The following is a 16,287-nucleotide window of genomic DNA, read 5'->3' as shown; positions in this document are numbered from 1 at the left end:
GGCTGCAAAGAAAAGCCTCTTTGTTTCAGGTGAGTTTCTGCTTCGAAATCGAGCCGTCCGGCCTCCGCCCCCAGTCCGCCCTGCTCACCCCGTCATCCTAACAGAGTGAGGCATTGTGGGAAGGTGCGGTATAAATCCCCTGGACCCAGTGGTGACGCCTGGCCACAAATCAGGCCTGCTCACTGCCTCAACGCCTCCATAAGCAACCGGCAAGGATCAAGGCTGGCAGATAACTGCACGGCCACTGGAAGGAAATCGCTGTGTGCAAGTGTGTGTGTGTGAGGTAATTTCCAACCACAAGGCTGTTGAGGGCTGATGAGTGTCTTACTCTCTCATTCATTCACCCCACAGGGGATACGAGACATGATGTATAGCCGACATGGCTGTCAACTTGACTAACAGCGTTGTTTAAGATGTTTCATTACCTAAAAACCTGTCTCCTTACACACACCTTGTCTCCTTGCTATTCATCGTCTGTAAATTTGACCATTCTGAAGTCATTACAAACTTCAAAATATTCAAACTTTGCACCGTGTTTACCCGCAACTTGGCTGGAAAAATTCTCTAAAACAGCATTTTAGTGATAACAGAAGAAATGAACTCTCTGAAACTGTAATGAAAAAAAATCACTAATGAAAACGTTCGATTTCAGAGCATAATTTAAACTACTACTGCACATAGTTTGGGTAAGTCCAGAGGATTGGGGGGGCGCTACAACATCTTTATTACACAAACCACTGATGTTGACTTATCTATCCATCATTGAGCTTTGACAGGACACAACCACACACACATGCGCGCACGCACACGCACACACACACACGAACACAAAAACACTGTTAATAAGTAGAGGCCCGGGCTGCTGACCATCACAGAGCAGCCATTGTTCTCCACTGAACATCACTGGTTCGGCTCAAAGCTAAGGCACAAAAACAACACGGCATGGTGCAGTTAGTGGAATCTAGACTGATGTGGGACTGATATTGGCCTTAATTCATTTTTTAAAAAATGGCCCAGATATGACATCACCTGATGGAAATACTGGAGTTTGATTGCTTGGATGTAGAGTTAGTTAACTGGGATTTATTACCCCAGATATATGTACAAAAAGTGTTGAGTTTCATTGATAACACCAAAGGAGAAACTATTTGAATTCATTCGTTTCTGTTATAAATAGGGACTCGGGGCAACATGAGTGTGGCATAATTATGTTGTAGTGCTGTGGAAATGCACCGTGACAACACAGGAAAACATGGAGGAGTTTAGAAACAGAAAATGTAAAAAAAAACGGGACCAGGCCAGAAAACAGCGAGACCTCTTACTAAAATATGATAAAATATACTAATAAAATCGGGGGGGGGGGGGGGGGGGGGGGGGGGCATGTCTCCAATATAAGCCTATCTCAAATTCAGGCCAGACTCTTTCTGCAGCTGTAAATACAGACATCACTACTCCATTTGGAAAAAGTAATCCAAAAATATCAGCATAGGTATTTGTATCAGCCGTGACAAAGTCATATCAGTCGAAGTCCAGTGGAAACGTTCAAAGCGAGAGTCGGAAACTAACTGGATAATGAGAGGAAGCATTCACTTCTGCTCCATTTACTGATATTTTCGCTCTCATTCTCAGTAACTATAAAAGAAGAGAGAGGGGGGGGGGAGAAAATAGAGACTTCAGAAAAAGCCAGAAAGGTCACACATGCTTCTGGGTGTGTTTGTGTGCATCTCTGTGTGTATGTGTGCGTGTACAAGAAAGATCAATAACAGTCTGCAGTGGTTTACAGGGTGGGGGTGGGGGGGTGGGATGGGGGCTGGTTAAACACAGCACCTTGTGATCAGGGCTATGGAGTTACACACAAACATGCGTGCACACGCATGGATGTGTGCACAACACAGTGACCTTACCAGGCTTTTTTTCTTTTGAAGGTCCCAACGTGCAGAGAATAGAGAAGCAGTCTCAAGAATGTGCAGTGCGCACACATGCACACTCACACACACACACACACACACACACACACACACACACACACACACTCGCTCGGGGATGAGGCGTTGAATTATGCAGGTCTGCCCACATCTCGCTCTCTCAGCCTTGGAGTGACTTTGGTGCAAAACAGTGTGTGTGTGTGTGTGTGTGTGTGTGTGTGTGTGTGTGTGTGTGTGGGGGGGGGGGGTGATGACAAACTATCAGACTGGCCAACAGACCAAAACAGTCTAACAGTGAACCCACCTGATAAACTGACTGAGGCCGATGCCAGGATGTCTGCAGGTCCACAAGAAGCCTTAAAACTTCCATCTTTTGATTACCTACTGTACATCCACGGCCTCATCAGTAATTAACTGCTGTGTAATGTAGCCGTTAAAGCCCCATTCACACGGGACTACCTTTATCTGGGGTCCTCTTTAAGATTTTTAATAGCCACAGAGGTCGACTGTGTGCTTAATCCTGTGTGAATCTGCCAGGGCGCTAATCTGCAAAGTAAAAACTCAGCCCGCAAATTAGCTCAAATTCAGGGGGCATCTGATAATATTAGCCCCGTGTGGATGTGCATTTCAGTAAAAACGGGGCCCACTCTTGCTTTTGCTTTTTCTACGAAGTTGAGAGTTATTGACGCTGCTAACGAGAGCTTTCACAGCATATTGGGTACAAATTGTGGGGAATCGTTTAGCTGCTCATCGTGAAGACCAATCAGGAGAGGGTCAACTGGAATGAAACTCAAGATTCTGTTGATGACAAAACAATCTGAACTCTGTGTGTGGAGGCTGTGGAGACTGCACGTTTGCTGGTCAAGGTCAAGAATGAGCCACAAAATCACCGACTAATCGTAATGCATCATTATATTATGAAAAATGTATCACCGTTGCACTTTCATGGGACCAAGACCGAGGTACAAGTCCTCTGACACTAACTGGTGCTTGTGCACTTCCACACAGCTGACACTCCCGTGAATAGAACCCTCCGATGGAACCCAACACCGACGAGCTACTTGAACGCCCACCATGGCAACCGCTTTACAGCCGGGTGTCATGTTGCCATGGCGGTGGTAGGCTGGCCGTGCCCAGTCCTCCAGTGTCAGGTGGACAAACAAAGAAAGGGAGGAGCAAGATATGACAACAGTAGCGAAATAGCAGATAAACTAATAGTATTTCAGTTCTGTACATAAAGAATGAAAATCCCCACTAACACTGGACAACATTTCAAACAGCATCTCAGGGATAGGAGCAAGGTAAGCCTGGCAGGCCGCAATGTCCCTCCTTCTCGTCCTCGTCCTCCTCCTCCTCCTCCTCCTCCTGACCGATTCTCTAGCTCCTCTTCGTCTTCCAACACCTAAATGGCCAGTGCCTCATTTAGGGCTGCAACCAATGATTATTTTCATTAAAACTGTCCAAAAATGCCAAAAGAATTGCGAACGCCGCCCATCACAAATGGCTTGTTCTGTTTGGCCAAAAGTCACAAACCCAAAAGACATTCAATTTACAATGACGTATGACAGAGAAAGTCTGCAAACACTCAGATTTAATGAGCTGGAGCCTGCAAATGTTTGGCATTTTTGCTTGAGCAAACGAATGACTATTATAACTGTTGTCTACATGTCACTAGACCTAGAAACACAAACAGCTGCTACATTTTAGATCTCTTCAAAACTCCTGATGTGTCCCCCAAGCATATGGTAGCAGATAGAAGGTCTTTACAGGGTCTGAAAATGTATCTGAACTGCTAAGAAAGACCAAAAAGACAATTTATGGGCCTTCGAAACGTGCCATCGTAATGTCTGGGGAAGACTCTGGCCTTGAAATGCCTTGATGAAAGTCGCAGATATCCTGAAACTGATGCAACCGACGCCGCAAGTATCCAAATTAGCAGGTGACATCATCTGGCCTGGTTCAAAGAAGGAGTCTGAGCTTAATTTCCACATGTGCGGGACTTAGCGCACCAGGACATTCCAGCAGCCCCAACACATTAAGTCTCAGATACTTTCCGCTGGTTGGCTAAGCTGCCACAGTTTTATGTGGTGAACTCTGCCACTTACCACGCTGACGGATCGTGTGGTGCATTTGCATCAAGCGCTGCCTCCTTAGACAAACAGCTGACCAGGGAACAGTAGTTTGAACTGCAGCCTCTCCCCTTCCACACACACACACACACACACACACACACGGAAACTGACTGCTGGCTCCGAAGCACATATTAATGCAAAACACACGTTACAGACAAATGTTTTTTTTCTTTTCTTTTCTCTTCCCTGATAGATTTACACCCTGAACTCCCAGGTACACCCAGGTACAAGAAAACACACGCAAACACACACAGTCTTGGCTTGCGTCAGCAATGTCAGCCCCCGTCACACTGCACTGCTGTGTGTTTATGAGTGTAAATGTGTCTCTGTGTGTGTGTGTTTCATAAGCCATTCTTATGAAACGGGGGTGGACAGCTAAGATCAACAAATATGAGCGGGTGGAGCGATGTGTAGGGAAGTCCCCAGCACACTGAGGTCACCCACACAGTATTATTTGTCTTTTTTTTTGTTGTTGTTCGAATTCTCCACCAGGCCCTGCCAGGCGGGTGGGGCTGAGCTGAGACAGGGCGAGGACAGGGTGCAGCTCCATTGGGGGGGTGGGGGGGGGGGGGGGCTTTCTAACAACCAGCAGATGAGAGACACACAGGCCTCTTATACTGATTTGGTATGTAGGCTGCAGCACCTGCTTGTGTTTGCTGGCTGCTCGTCTCTCGCGGAGCTCGCTCAGAAATATGCTCTCATTTGTACTTAATCACCTTATAAAGCGGTGACGACTGTGTTAGCAAACTATTCACACGTCCAGCAACGTTCAAATTCTTTTGGAGTCGCGTTTCGCCCCCCCCCCCAATAATTGTCCAATATTCGCTCTCCTTTCAGCTTTGATTTCGTCGCCTCCGTTCCTGACTCGTCAGCTGCTAAATGCTCCACTGTGTTCACCAGCTCGTCGCTAACTCTTATCTGTCTGCACAAAATAGCAGATAGAGTTAGCGACGGAGGAGGATATTTCTTCTGCGGGCTCATCATTATGAGCCACTCCTTTCAGCATTTACGTGATTATTTGATTCACTGTCAATATGAAAACATTGGTGTAGCTTTAACTGAACAGCGAACATTTCAACACACAGAGACACGGCGCCAATAAATGTGCCCCCCCCCCCCTCGTCTTTAAAAGTTGTGTAATGTCACTTGCGTGTTGTGCTGCTGTTTATCAAAGCTCTGTGTGTGTGTGTGTGTGTGTGTGTGTGTGTGTGTGTGTGTGTGTGTGTGTGTGTGTGTGTGTGTGTGTGTGTGTGTGTGTGTGCGCGTGCGTGCATGCGTGTGCGTGCACTTATTTGCGGAGAGCTTGTTATGCTGGTAATTAAGTTTAACCAATCAGAAAATATCACACCCTAAGGCAGTTTCTCCATCACAATGCAACTCAAATGGTCCCACGCTGGCCTCATCGACACCGCCTGCCATGATGATGATGATGATGATGATACTTCACTACATTTTGTTAAAATATCTAACCATACAGGGTATCACATATAATCTTACTTTTGACTAGTGTCCCTTCAGACCGTCTGACTAGAGTGGCGACTGCTTATTTTCATTTTCACTTTGAGACAATTCAGCGTTATCACAAAATGATCATCAGAATTTCCAAAAGGCCCGAGGTGAAGTCTTCAAAGCTGCTTGTTTTGTGTGACCAACTAACACCTACAGAGATCGAGTTTAAAGAAAAGCAATCAACGCAACTGAGACGACGAAACAAGGTTATGTCGGGCCTCTTTGCTTTAAAAATCAGTGTAATGATTGATTCGTTCATTGTCAAAATAGTTGTCAGTTTATTTTCTGTGCATTCCTACTGTTTCAAAAATGTCCTTAGTCAAGAAAGAAGTAGCGTTGACTTTTTAACTTTCAGTCAGATGCGATGTGTGTGGACATATAAACGTACTGTGGCTAGAAATTGAGAGGGTTTATAAACATTTGCCATGTCTTCTGTGATGGACATTAAAAGTTAAACGTTGAACTGTGGATTTTTATTCACCAGCCACCCAAATCCAATATTTTCGTGGCAGCCCTACTGCCGCCTCCCTCTGACCACACGTAAACTGCCAACACGTGGCAGACAATAGGGTTTACTCCCCACTACTCCCAGTCATGACACAGACCGCTCCCTCCTTGTTTTTCCTCCTTGTGGGCCACGACTTAGACATTGATCTGCTGCAAAGCACCATGGGAGCTGGTAGCGAGCGGTGCTAAACACTCACAGTCATTGGGTCCCTGATTGCTGTCTGATCCTGTGAGGTCAACGGAGGGGTTACCTCCCGTGTGATTGGCCCGCAGGGAGGTGAGTGGGCTCTGACTGACAGGTAGGAGAGCGTATCATCTGGCTGAGAGGGCAACACAAACCAATGGAGGCCCGGACGAGAGAGAAAAAAAAGGGGGGGTGAGGGTGGGGGTGGGGGAGCAAGGCGGGGAGGAGGTGAGCCGGGCCTCTGAGGGATTAACACAGTCTGACAGGCTGGCTGGGACAAACACACACACACACACAGCTTTTAGGGCAGGCTGCTCTGCTGAGCACACACAATACACTGCTTGTTTTAGAACAAGAGGAAAGAGAGAAAAGATAGATAAGAGAGAGGCCAAATCGCAGAGAAGGAATGTGTGTTTGACCGAGGGAGAGCACGAGCAAAGAGAGCGAGATTATGAACCACAGGTGCTTCCCAACTAATGTGCGTCCCTGGAGAGAGAGAGAAACTCCCGCTGTGGCCCTGATGTAAATTCCATGACTCTTCCCTGACTTTCCTAATTGTCCTTCTTGGTTTATTAAAAACAAAAAAACAAAAAAAAGAGTGAAACCTTTGGACTCCGCCCGAGTTTAACTGAAAGCTGTCTGCTGCAATAAATGTTTGAAAACTGGCCGAAAAATACTCATTACATTCTCCCCCCACACATTCCCCAATTTCCACAGAGACTCAAGTTACCTGACCTTCCCTGTCTGGAATTCACTGCTCAAAAACTCAATTTGCATTCCAGGAATTCCATGACCAGTAGGAACCCTGAAAACTATGACATATCGCCCAATTGGATCCTCACAAACCTCAAACACTCGCGCAGAGACCATGCTGATGTGTTGCTCCGGACTGCTTAGGGAGGCTTCTTTAAGGAGCGCTTTTTACGCGTATTGATCAGACTTCAGTGGCCCATCCAGGAAAATTAACTGCCCCCCAAAGTGGAGCGACGTTTCTGCAAGACTGACAAACTTTAATTTACAGGCTTACAGAGCCTGTAAGTTAAAGTAAGAATCAATCAGCTGATCAATTCCACTGCCTAAACAAATACTATGCCTGTGTAACTGGGATTACTTCCCCTCGGAAACCACAACATTTTTAAAGACCCTATAAATTTGTGCTGTGGGATGTATTTGTTGCTGTTTTGCATTGGCTTGCATCTAAATCTTGCGTTGTTTTCTCTCGATCCGTGTCTAAATACAAAGCAACCGAGGTAGCGGATGTTTGGGCTTGACGGCACATGCTGAAAAATGAAAACTACCTGTAATTAGTTGTATATTTGCCTTGCAATAGTGGGCTCTTGCTGTGACTGCTTCTAAACTAAAAACAGGGCTCTCTGTAAAGCTGCAAGTGTATGCCATCAAATTAAGTCAAATCGTGGTAAATATTTGACACATTTCCCAAAGATATGAACACCTTTTGTCCACTCTCAGTGTACTAACAGATGGTATCCTACTTACTAACCTTTCCATCCACTCCTTGGTTGTTATTCCAGTGTCTACATTCAGTTTTTTTATGGAGACTGTCAACCCACACACAGCCCAAATCACCCTGAAGTGGACTTCCTAACGTGCTGAAAATAAACAGTGGTTTATTTTCCTTCTATTTAACAGGCAGCAGCCAATAAAGCAAGGCCAGCTGCATTAATTACAGCTGGTACAGTGAGCGGTGTGCGGCTGGAGGAAAGGCTGGATACTGGACTGGAGAATTTGGCGCTCGCCGGCAGAAACATAAGGTGGGCCGTGATTTCAATGAAACCGCCAGGATAAAGTGCACCGCAGAAGCGCTAGTCCAGACTGAGTGAATATGACAACTTGCGAGCAGTGAAATTACAGTCAACTTAAATGTTTAAACCGCAAAACACCCCACCAGAAGAGAAACACTAGAGTCTTTCAGAGAACTTGACTGAGCAGTGGTTGGCTGATGGAAATGAGCAGCAAGGTTCCTCATCCAATCATGTCAGTCCATCTGTCTGTGTATTTATGTGCGTGTGTGTGTGTGATAGAGATGGGCCATAACTCTGCTGGACAGGCTATAAAAGACTGGTGGTCGTGATCTTTTGCCCTCCTTCCTAATGAACCGCTGTGAAGCAATTACACACGCGCGTGCGCGCGCATTCTTGCTTGGCCATGAAATTTGACATACAACACATTTAAAGCTTCGACTGGTTGGGCTAACAGGCAGACGCATGCAGCAACAGGGGCGACACAGGTGGACAGGGGCACTCTCTGGCACATGCAGGGCTCAAATTAATCTCAGGCCTACAGAGCAGGAGGAGGCTGGAGCTGCTGTAAGCTGGGGAGGACCAGAGCGCCCGGGTGTCCGTGGGGTCAAATTAAGAGTTAATTAAGTAGAATTAAAAATCTAGACCAAATTAACCGCTAAAATGTACAAATTAAACACCTGTCGATAAAACACAGGCAGTTAATTCAAAAGTACTGACGGGAAATATTGTAGTTTACATTAAATCTAAAGCCGACAAGGTTTCATGCTCCTTTCCATTAACACCCTACTAAGCCTTCACCCATATTCAGTCCAGAGACTCGGGTCCCTGTTGTCTCGTCTGTGAACAAACTGTATCCGCAAACCAGGAAACAAAGCAGCCCAAGCAGACATACCGTTGTTTGTGGTCTCCACAAAGCCACATTTTTTTTCTGGGAGATTTGTGTTGTACTCCATTTGCACTTAGCCACAGGCAGCACCTCGGGAGACGGTTTGAGATGCGTTTGAGCAGGATGCTGAAAAGGTGTAAATGCATCCGTCTCTCCGAGATGCTGACGTAATCTTTACGGTGGTAACAGCCGCCCATAGGGTCGGTCCTTGCGACGACGGCAGCTGAAGTGAGCCATCTCTCGCCCCGCCTCATTAAAGCGACGGGCGATTTTGACACAAACAATAACACAGAAGGCACGGGCGTTAATCTGATCCCTGATCAGTTCAAGCTGAATGATCAGTGTTTGGTGAGAGAGTGTTGATCTGTAAAAAAAAAGGTGAGGGACGCGAGTAAGAGCCCTTTTGTCTCGCTTGTAGTCCATAAATGCAAGTCCTCCGTGTGTTGATGTTAGTTTATGGATAGCTGTTAGCTAGCTAGCAAAACTGTTATTGTTGTAACTAAAGTTCTTCTTCTGGGATTTTTGGACACTCTGGACCACAGTAGGGCAGACCCATCTTTTCATGTACCCTGGGAAAACCAAGAGGGACTGCAATCAGATTTTTGATCTGGCCAACGCAAACTAATTTAGCTTTATATTAATGAAAGTGTCTTAAATTGCATGTAGTTTATATCTGGATACAAGACACTTGAAATGACAAGTGTGAATGTGGCTTTATCTTTTGTGGGATCCTACACACACCTACAGAATTACCACATCTGGGACCTGCAACGCCTTGACGAAGATGCGTAATTTAGCCTTTAGCTGGCACAGTCCACCCACCCACCTGCAGCAAACTGAGCAGATTACTGAATCCTGTACACTTCAGGTCCAGAGCTGCATCACAATACATCCAATTATGATGCTAGCTGATGATGGTCTTTGACCTATATCAAGAAAACCTTCAACCATCACCATCATCATCACTGCAGACTAAAAATCACACACACACACACACACACACACACACACACACACACACACACACACATTTCTTTTACAAGCCAGTCAACTATCGGGTATGTGTGAGAGAGAGAGGCCCTTTTTTGCTGAGCTCCTGTAGTCTATGCCCATCACAGCTACAGTGTTACCATAGTGACGCAGCCAGCTACTGGCCACATGACATGAAGTGAGAGAGACCGAAAGAGGGGAGGGATGGAGGGAGGGAGGGCATGGCATGGCAGATGAACACAGAGGGACAATGCAAACAGAGATAAATGCACAGAGCAGTCAGCTACTCTGTGTGTGTGTGTGTGTGTGTGTGTGGGTGTGTGTGACCCCATGGTATTGTAGTTGTGGCTGAGGCCAGCAAATCTGTTAACCAGGCCTCCACTGTGCTGCTGCCAAACACACTGCTACTATCACCAGCTGCTGAAAACAGGTACACACCAGGCCGACATTGACCTTTTAGTCAAAGTCAGACACCCGCCAGTCAACAATCTTTTTTCCCCCTCAGTATTGACAGTGCCATTCCTCAGTTGCACACAATTTCTTTTCATCGAGCATTTTGATCTACCGCGATGGTCCAATGTCATTTCACAAAAAAAAAAAGAGCTAAATTCCCAGGGAAACGTACCACAGTGACCTTCATCTGAACATGAACATGCAGCTCTGTATACAGACAGGCGTGTGGGAGAAAAGGTGACCAGTAAAAATAGGGGCGAGCAATATGACGATATATCTACCATGTGACAATATACTGTCAATTACAGCTCAAACTGATTAACTGATTAGTCAAGAGACAGATAATGAAGTCATGTTTCAAGCAAGAATTCAAAACATCTGATTGTTCCACCTTCTCAAATGTGAAGATTTGCTGCTTTTTCTTGTCATACATTGTAGTAAACTGAAGGGATGTACATCAGACGTCAGCTGCAGCCCTAAGTACAAATTTGCCATACCATTTATACTGAGGTATCCATCCCCTTGTGGGCAATGTCGCAAGTGGCAAAGGGCACATCTATATTCTTACTTTAACAGGCTAACAACTAACTGAACGGGCCATGAAACCTGGAAAAGATGGGTAAGATACAGATTTTTCAGAGTTATTGTGGAGCACTAGAATCTGGAAATAGCTGGTAAAATAAAATAAAATCTGATCACGCATCAGTCTGAAAACAACCCAGTCATTCTACCTCGACCGCAGGAAACCCCACTATCTCCACACAACACACGCTTCCCGTCGGCTTCCTGCTTCCTGTGCAGCGGGGAAAAAGGAGGGAGTGGCCGCCGATGCCACGGCGAGTCTGCGCTCACATCCCATAGGAAAGAAGGTGGATACGAGCTTCCTGCTACTTTCACCTCAAACTCGGTGCGCTCAGAAAATACTGTCCTGAGAACTTTTGTGACAAATGCAATTGCTGTGTTGTCGGTTTGTGGTTCAGCATATCATGACCAGAGTCAAAAGGAGCAACTTAAGTGCACAAGGAATTTCTAGCGTGACATATTGCTGTGTGAAAACAAATAATAGCTTTCATTGTCTGCAATCCTACTGGTTTCCCCCCTCCCATGTGGAGCAAAATCAACAATACAGTACAGCTGCACTACTGGGAAGGAAAAAATGTTCAATATAACAGTTAAGAAACCATTGACCAGATGTGAGGCCACTCTTTGCATAAACCTGTACCCTTTAGCATCCTGCAAATGTTACAAACCACCCCCCGTTTCTCAATCCTTCCACCTCCTTCCAGCCACATTAAGGATGCTATGGAAGTGTCAGAGTATATCAACACATTGTCATCCTATACAGCCATGTTTAGCCTGTTGCTAAAAACGACATCCTGTCAAATTCCTCATTTTCCCTGAAACTCAGCTTTCCCAGTGTAGCGATACTCCATTACACTAAGTCCAAAGGAATGCAAGATCTTCCTCCACGCCCATTCAGCCTGTTGTTCGGTTACATGAGCTGTTACACTTCACTCTCACGTGCGACTCGTGTCGCTGTGTCACACCGCGCAGTAACAGGCAAAGCTGGCTTTCGCTGTTATTGCCATGTCATCTGCAGGCTTCAGTGGGACAAATTCAGAGACATTTTAAAGACTTGATTAAAGCTACTAGCATTTGGGATCATTTCAACAACCAGAAAAACCAGACCACAATACCAAACAGGAGAAACCAGCACACATGCCTGGCTATCAAAAGTTGTGAATTTATCAGGAGAGTGTACATTTAAAGACAAGATGTTTGGGTCTGTTCCGCTGAGCAGACTTGATTAAAAAAAGATAATATCTGTCATACCGTGTTACCCGTGTTCTGTATTCGAAGCAAGTCTAACTGTGGCCAACTGGAAGTGGAAGTATGTAACACGACAGAATATTTGCTTTAATTTTCCAGCTCTGCTGCAACTTAAGAGCTCCATTTAAGTCTATTTAAAACTCTTAAAATTTAGATCTAATACTTTTTAAGCTAGGCAAAAGCAAGCTGAGCAAAGATAATAACTTTATGTATTGCCTATATTGCTAATATTTGGCAGCCTACAGGAGATCCTGAGAGGTCAGTGTTCAGTGGAGTTGATGCGGTGGCGACGAAAACTGTACGGACCAAAAAAAAAAAAAACTGCTATTCCCGTTTTGAAACCATAAGCCTCTCTTGAGTTGCTCAGAAAAAGAAAGGGAAAAAATTCCTTAGGTTAGCACTCGGGACAAGTGGAGGAGCTTTAAGACTGTCGAAAATTTTTAAAATAAAAAAAAGGTACAGTTCAACGGATCTGACCTAAACTCAATCCTTTTCCTGATTAGAGATATAGCCAGCTTTACATAATTCAGCACTCATTCAAGGAAAAAATCACACTTACACAGGAAGTGGCCTCATCATTTAACAACAACTTCAAAACTGCCCCTGCCGAGGAAAATGTCAACAAAACAACTACGTCAGTCCTGCCCGATTGATGTTACATGTAACTACTGGCTTAAATGGTACTACCTGCTAATTACAACACTGTCACAGCCGCTTCATTATTGTACTGTTGATGTTTTAGATACGTGCCCTCAACGCTTTTATTTATGGCTTGTTTATAGCCAGTGCAACCGGAGCTTGTACAGAAAATAAAAGGCTCTAAATTGTACAAAAACCAAGATTTCCTTCAGAGACTTGCTTTTCAATTCCGCCCATCGGTTCCCGAAATGTGTCTTTGGATCTACTGTAGTCTATTTCACAAGATATATTCAGGGCGACCTTGGCAACAACTTCTCCGTTATGCAGAGCTTTCCGAGCACAAGAAGCTGCTGGATATCAGTTGTCAACATTCAAACTCTTGTACGCATGAAAGCTTGGGTTTTGGGGAGGATGTCTGCGGATACTGCAGACTGTCCTGAAAAAAAAAAAAAGGCCCATCGCTTCTCTTCAAACAGGGCTGAGACCATCATTTTTGAGGTGACACAGTTTATCAATGCCACCATACTGTGGATGGCGACGTCTCTGGTCACAAGTGTTGGGACGCATGACGAAAACGAATAATTGTCAAGCAAAGTAAACTTTGCCACAATCTTTTTATCCAAATGAAGCGTTATTGCATCCGAATTCCACTTCTACTATTGTGCTACGTCTTTCAAGTCTCGCGTTTGTTGGATTCTGCAAAAGAAAAATAAGCCCGACATCTCTGCCTGCGGCGAGTCCCCCCACGCGACACAAGTACCTGTTACGTTGTAATGAGGCCCACCATAAGTCCCACAGCAGGACCTATTCAGTTTGGGTTGAGGGATTAAAAAGTTTGAGAACCTTTGCTCCAGACTAATCAGCCATCCACGGCTAATCTAATCACACGAATGATCTCACTGCTCTCAGCGGCGGATCGGTCTGAAATTCAGAAATTCAACCGTTGTCAGTTACCAGATATGGTGATTGCACGGGGTAAATCACATCTGAAAATCAGTGTCAATCACACATCATGCTGTAGTATGAGTTTTATTACAAACGCAGCATGTTTCATGCACAGCTACACTCAGGAGCAGTCCAGACGGTGTGAAGGACACTTGTGCAACTTGGGGGCCCGACCAGCTGACATGCAGGGAGGGTGTGGCGCGGCGAGGAAGGCCACGCATCTGCTTACATATAATCATGTTGTGCCGGACTGAACTCTGAGCAGTCCTCGGCTGCAATGCTGAGGCAATGCCTCTTGTGCAGTGAGAGAATTACAGCCGGGAGAACTTCTGGACTGTGTTAATCATTCCTCGCAGAATGGAGAGGTTGTGTGTGCAGTACGCAACCCTGGCCAACGGCTGGCCAGCTTCAATCCTGATAAATTAATCGGCTCAAGACGAAGAGAGGGGACCCTGTGGCCCCCCTACACCCTTATCCAGGCAGAGGTGGGGGTGGGCTGCCCGCCTAAACACTGCAGCTGACGCAACCACAGTCATAGCAATAAATCAAAACTACTTAGGCATGAGACGCACCAGTTAAGGGGTAAGGTTAGATGGATATTGACAACCTCCTTAAGGACTAGAAACATCACCAAGCTTGTGTTCTCTGGCAGCTAGCTAGCTGAAGCCTTGGGGAGGAGTTTCTTATCCTCTCATGTTGTTGGTAAACAACCACAACCTGAGTCCAGACGAGCGATTTAATTACAGCACCGCTCCTCAATATGTTGCAGGGTCAAATTATTGCTGGTCAAACAAGCAGCTCGCATCAAGCTAGCTAATGTAAAGACAACGCAGGGCGACATGACACGGGCTGTATATTGCGCTGACAAGGAAACTGTGTTATGGTTTGTGGGCTGTTAGCATCCGTGCTTTGAGCCTCCTACCTGGTGCAAGCATGTACACCCAGCTTGTTGCTAATACTTTAAGCTTTTATCTATTTGCCCTGCGTATCAAACAACCTCGCCGTGTTGCTGGGTTTGTCAGCCATTGCGGGCACTGCTGCAAGCCCGCCTCTAGACCAATACACACAGCTAACACTGGCTCAGCTGGATACATCACAACTTTAAATTGAAATTTAAAACAGCAGTTGACATGGGGTGCCACTAATTAGGTTGGCCAGTTTCTCCTGTTGGACACAATGGCAGGGTTCATGTTTGCTCTACAGGTAATGTGCTTGCTAACTAGCTAGCTAGCCCCGATACGTGCCGTTCCCTCTTGCATTGGAGATAACAACAGGCCGAACTCCATTCAAAATCTGGCAATTCAGTGTTGCCTCTCTTATCACACACGCACACATTTTAGAGAATATACCTCAAGATGTCCGGTAAATCACTGGTATTCACTTCAAATTCGGCATATTTATTACGCACAAAGAATACACTGGTTCTGTAAACTGTCAACTTGGAGATTTATTCCTGCCAGATACTTCCTAAATACATGGTTGTGGGCGGTAGCTAGTAGCTAGCTAACGTTACGTTAGTGTGAAATGTTTCTAAAAGCAGGGATTTTACTTAAACATGGTTCTGACCCGTGGACAAACATTTAATTTGCCCGTTTAGTCGCCATGGAAGCTCAAACATGTATTTAACGTTAAAAGGCCTCACGTTGTATAGTATGTGTATATCACGACATTATAAATCGCCAGATTTTTCAATGGAGTTTGGCATTCATTCTCTCCACGCACGTACGAGTAAACCAAGTAAACCACGCTGCCCACAACAGCTTTTAACATTTCCAAACCAAGTGTCAGCCAGTGGTAGCTTTACGGTCTCCCATTCACCCAGGAGAGGGCCTGCGGGTCCGCGGCCTCTCCTGCTACTTCGGGGTGGTCTCCTACCTCTGTGGGCCGGCTGATCTCGAACAGGTCGAGCCGGTTGGCGTTCCAGTGGTTGATGATATCGGCCAGTTTCCTCCTCTCCTCCTCCCTGCTCCCCGACATGGTGGACAGCCTTTTCTGACCCTCTCCGTCCGCTTGTACTGTTGAATAAAACTCCCCGTAACGTTAGTCCACAGGCGAAGAAAACGCCGCCACAGAAACCGAAGGTTCAGTTCTGCTGTTTTCTCGCCAGTACTTGGTGTGGTCCGTCTCTCTGCTCTCCGACCGACCTGCTGTCTGATCTGCTTCTGCTTCGCGTTCCCGCGGCGCGCCTGCGCGCTCCCGACGCTCTGGATGGATGTCTGTGCACGCGCAGGACTTGTTAACTGTTTGAGGTCCAATCAATGGGATTCATGACGCTGCTTTTCCTGAACGCACCCCGGCATGAAGGGTTAACAAGAAGTACTCAGGGCAGTGAGCAGGATTACGTCAATATGTGCTAATTAAGGCCCCCGTTTATTTCCACTTAAGCTTCAATTAATATCTGCACATTGGAGCACATTAATGTTCAATAATCCAATAATCGTATTACTACCAAAATTCTGAGATAAATCCCAAATGTATTTGTTTGCACATAAAAAATAAAAATGAAAACAATTTTAAAATACGT

The 16,287-nt window shown here is 45.6% G+C and overlaps 1 protein-coding gene across 1 annotated transcript in view; it reads right to left on the bottom strand.

The window, feature by feature from the left end:
* The window catches only part of afdna (afadin, adherens junction formation factor a), a 79,738-nt gene extending 63,839 nt beyond the window's left edge, over positions 1 to 15,899 (bottom strand). The window contains exon 1 of the mRNA XM_070925448.1: positions 15,639 to 15,899. Within this exon, the coding sequence (XP_070781549.1) occupies positions 15,639 to 15,740 (102 nt within the window). The 5' untranslated portion in view covers positions 15,741 to 15,899. The remainder of the gene's footprint in view (positions 1 to 15,638) is intronic.
* Between the last annotated feature and the right edge of the window lie 388 nt (positions 15,900 to 16,287).

The sequence above is a fragment of the Enoplosus armatus genome, chromosome 19, assembly GCF_043641665.1.
Source record: "Enoplosus armatus isolate fEnoArm2 chromosome 19, fEnoArm2.hap1, whole genome shotgun sequence".
Classification (NCBI taxonomy): domain Eukaryota; kingdom Metazoa; phylum Chordata; class Actinopteri; order Centrarchiformes; family Enoplosidae; genus Enoplosus; species Enoplosus armatus.
This window is presented reverse-complemented; position numbering and strand designations above follow the sequence as displayed.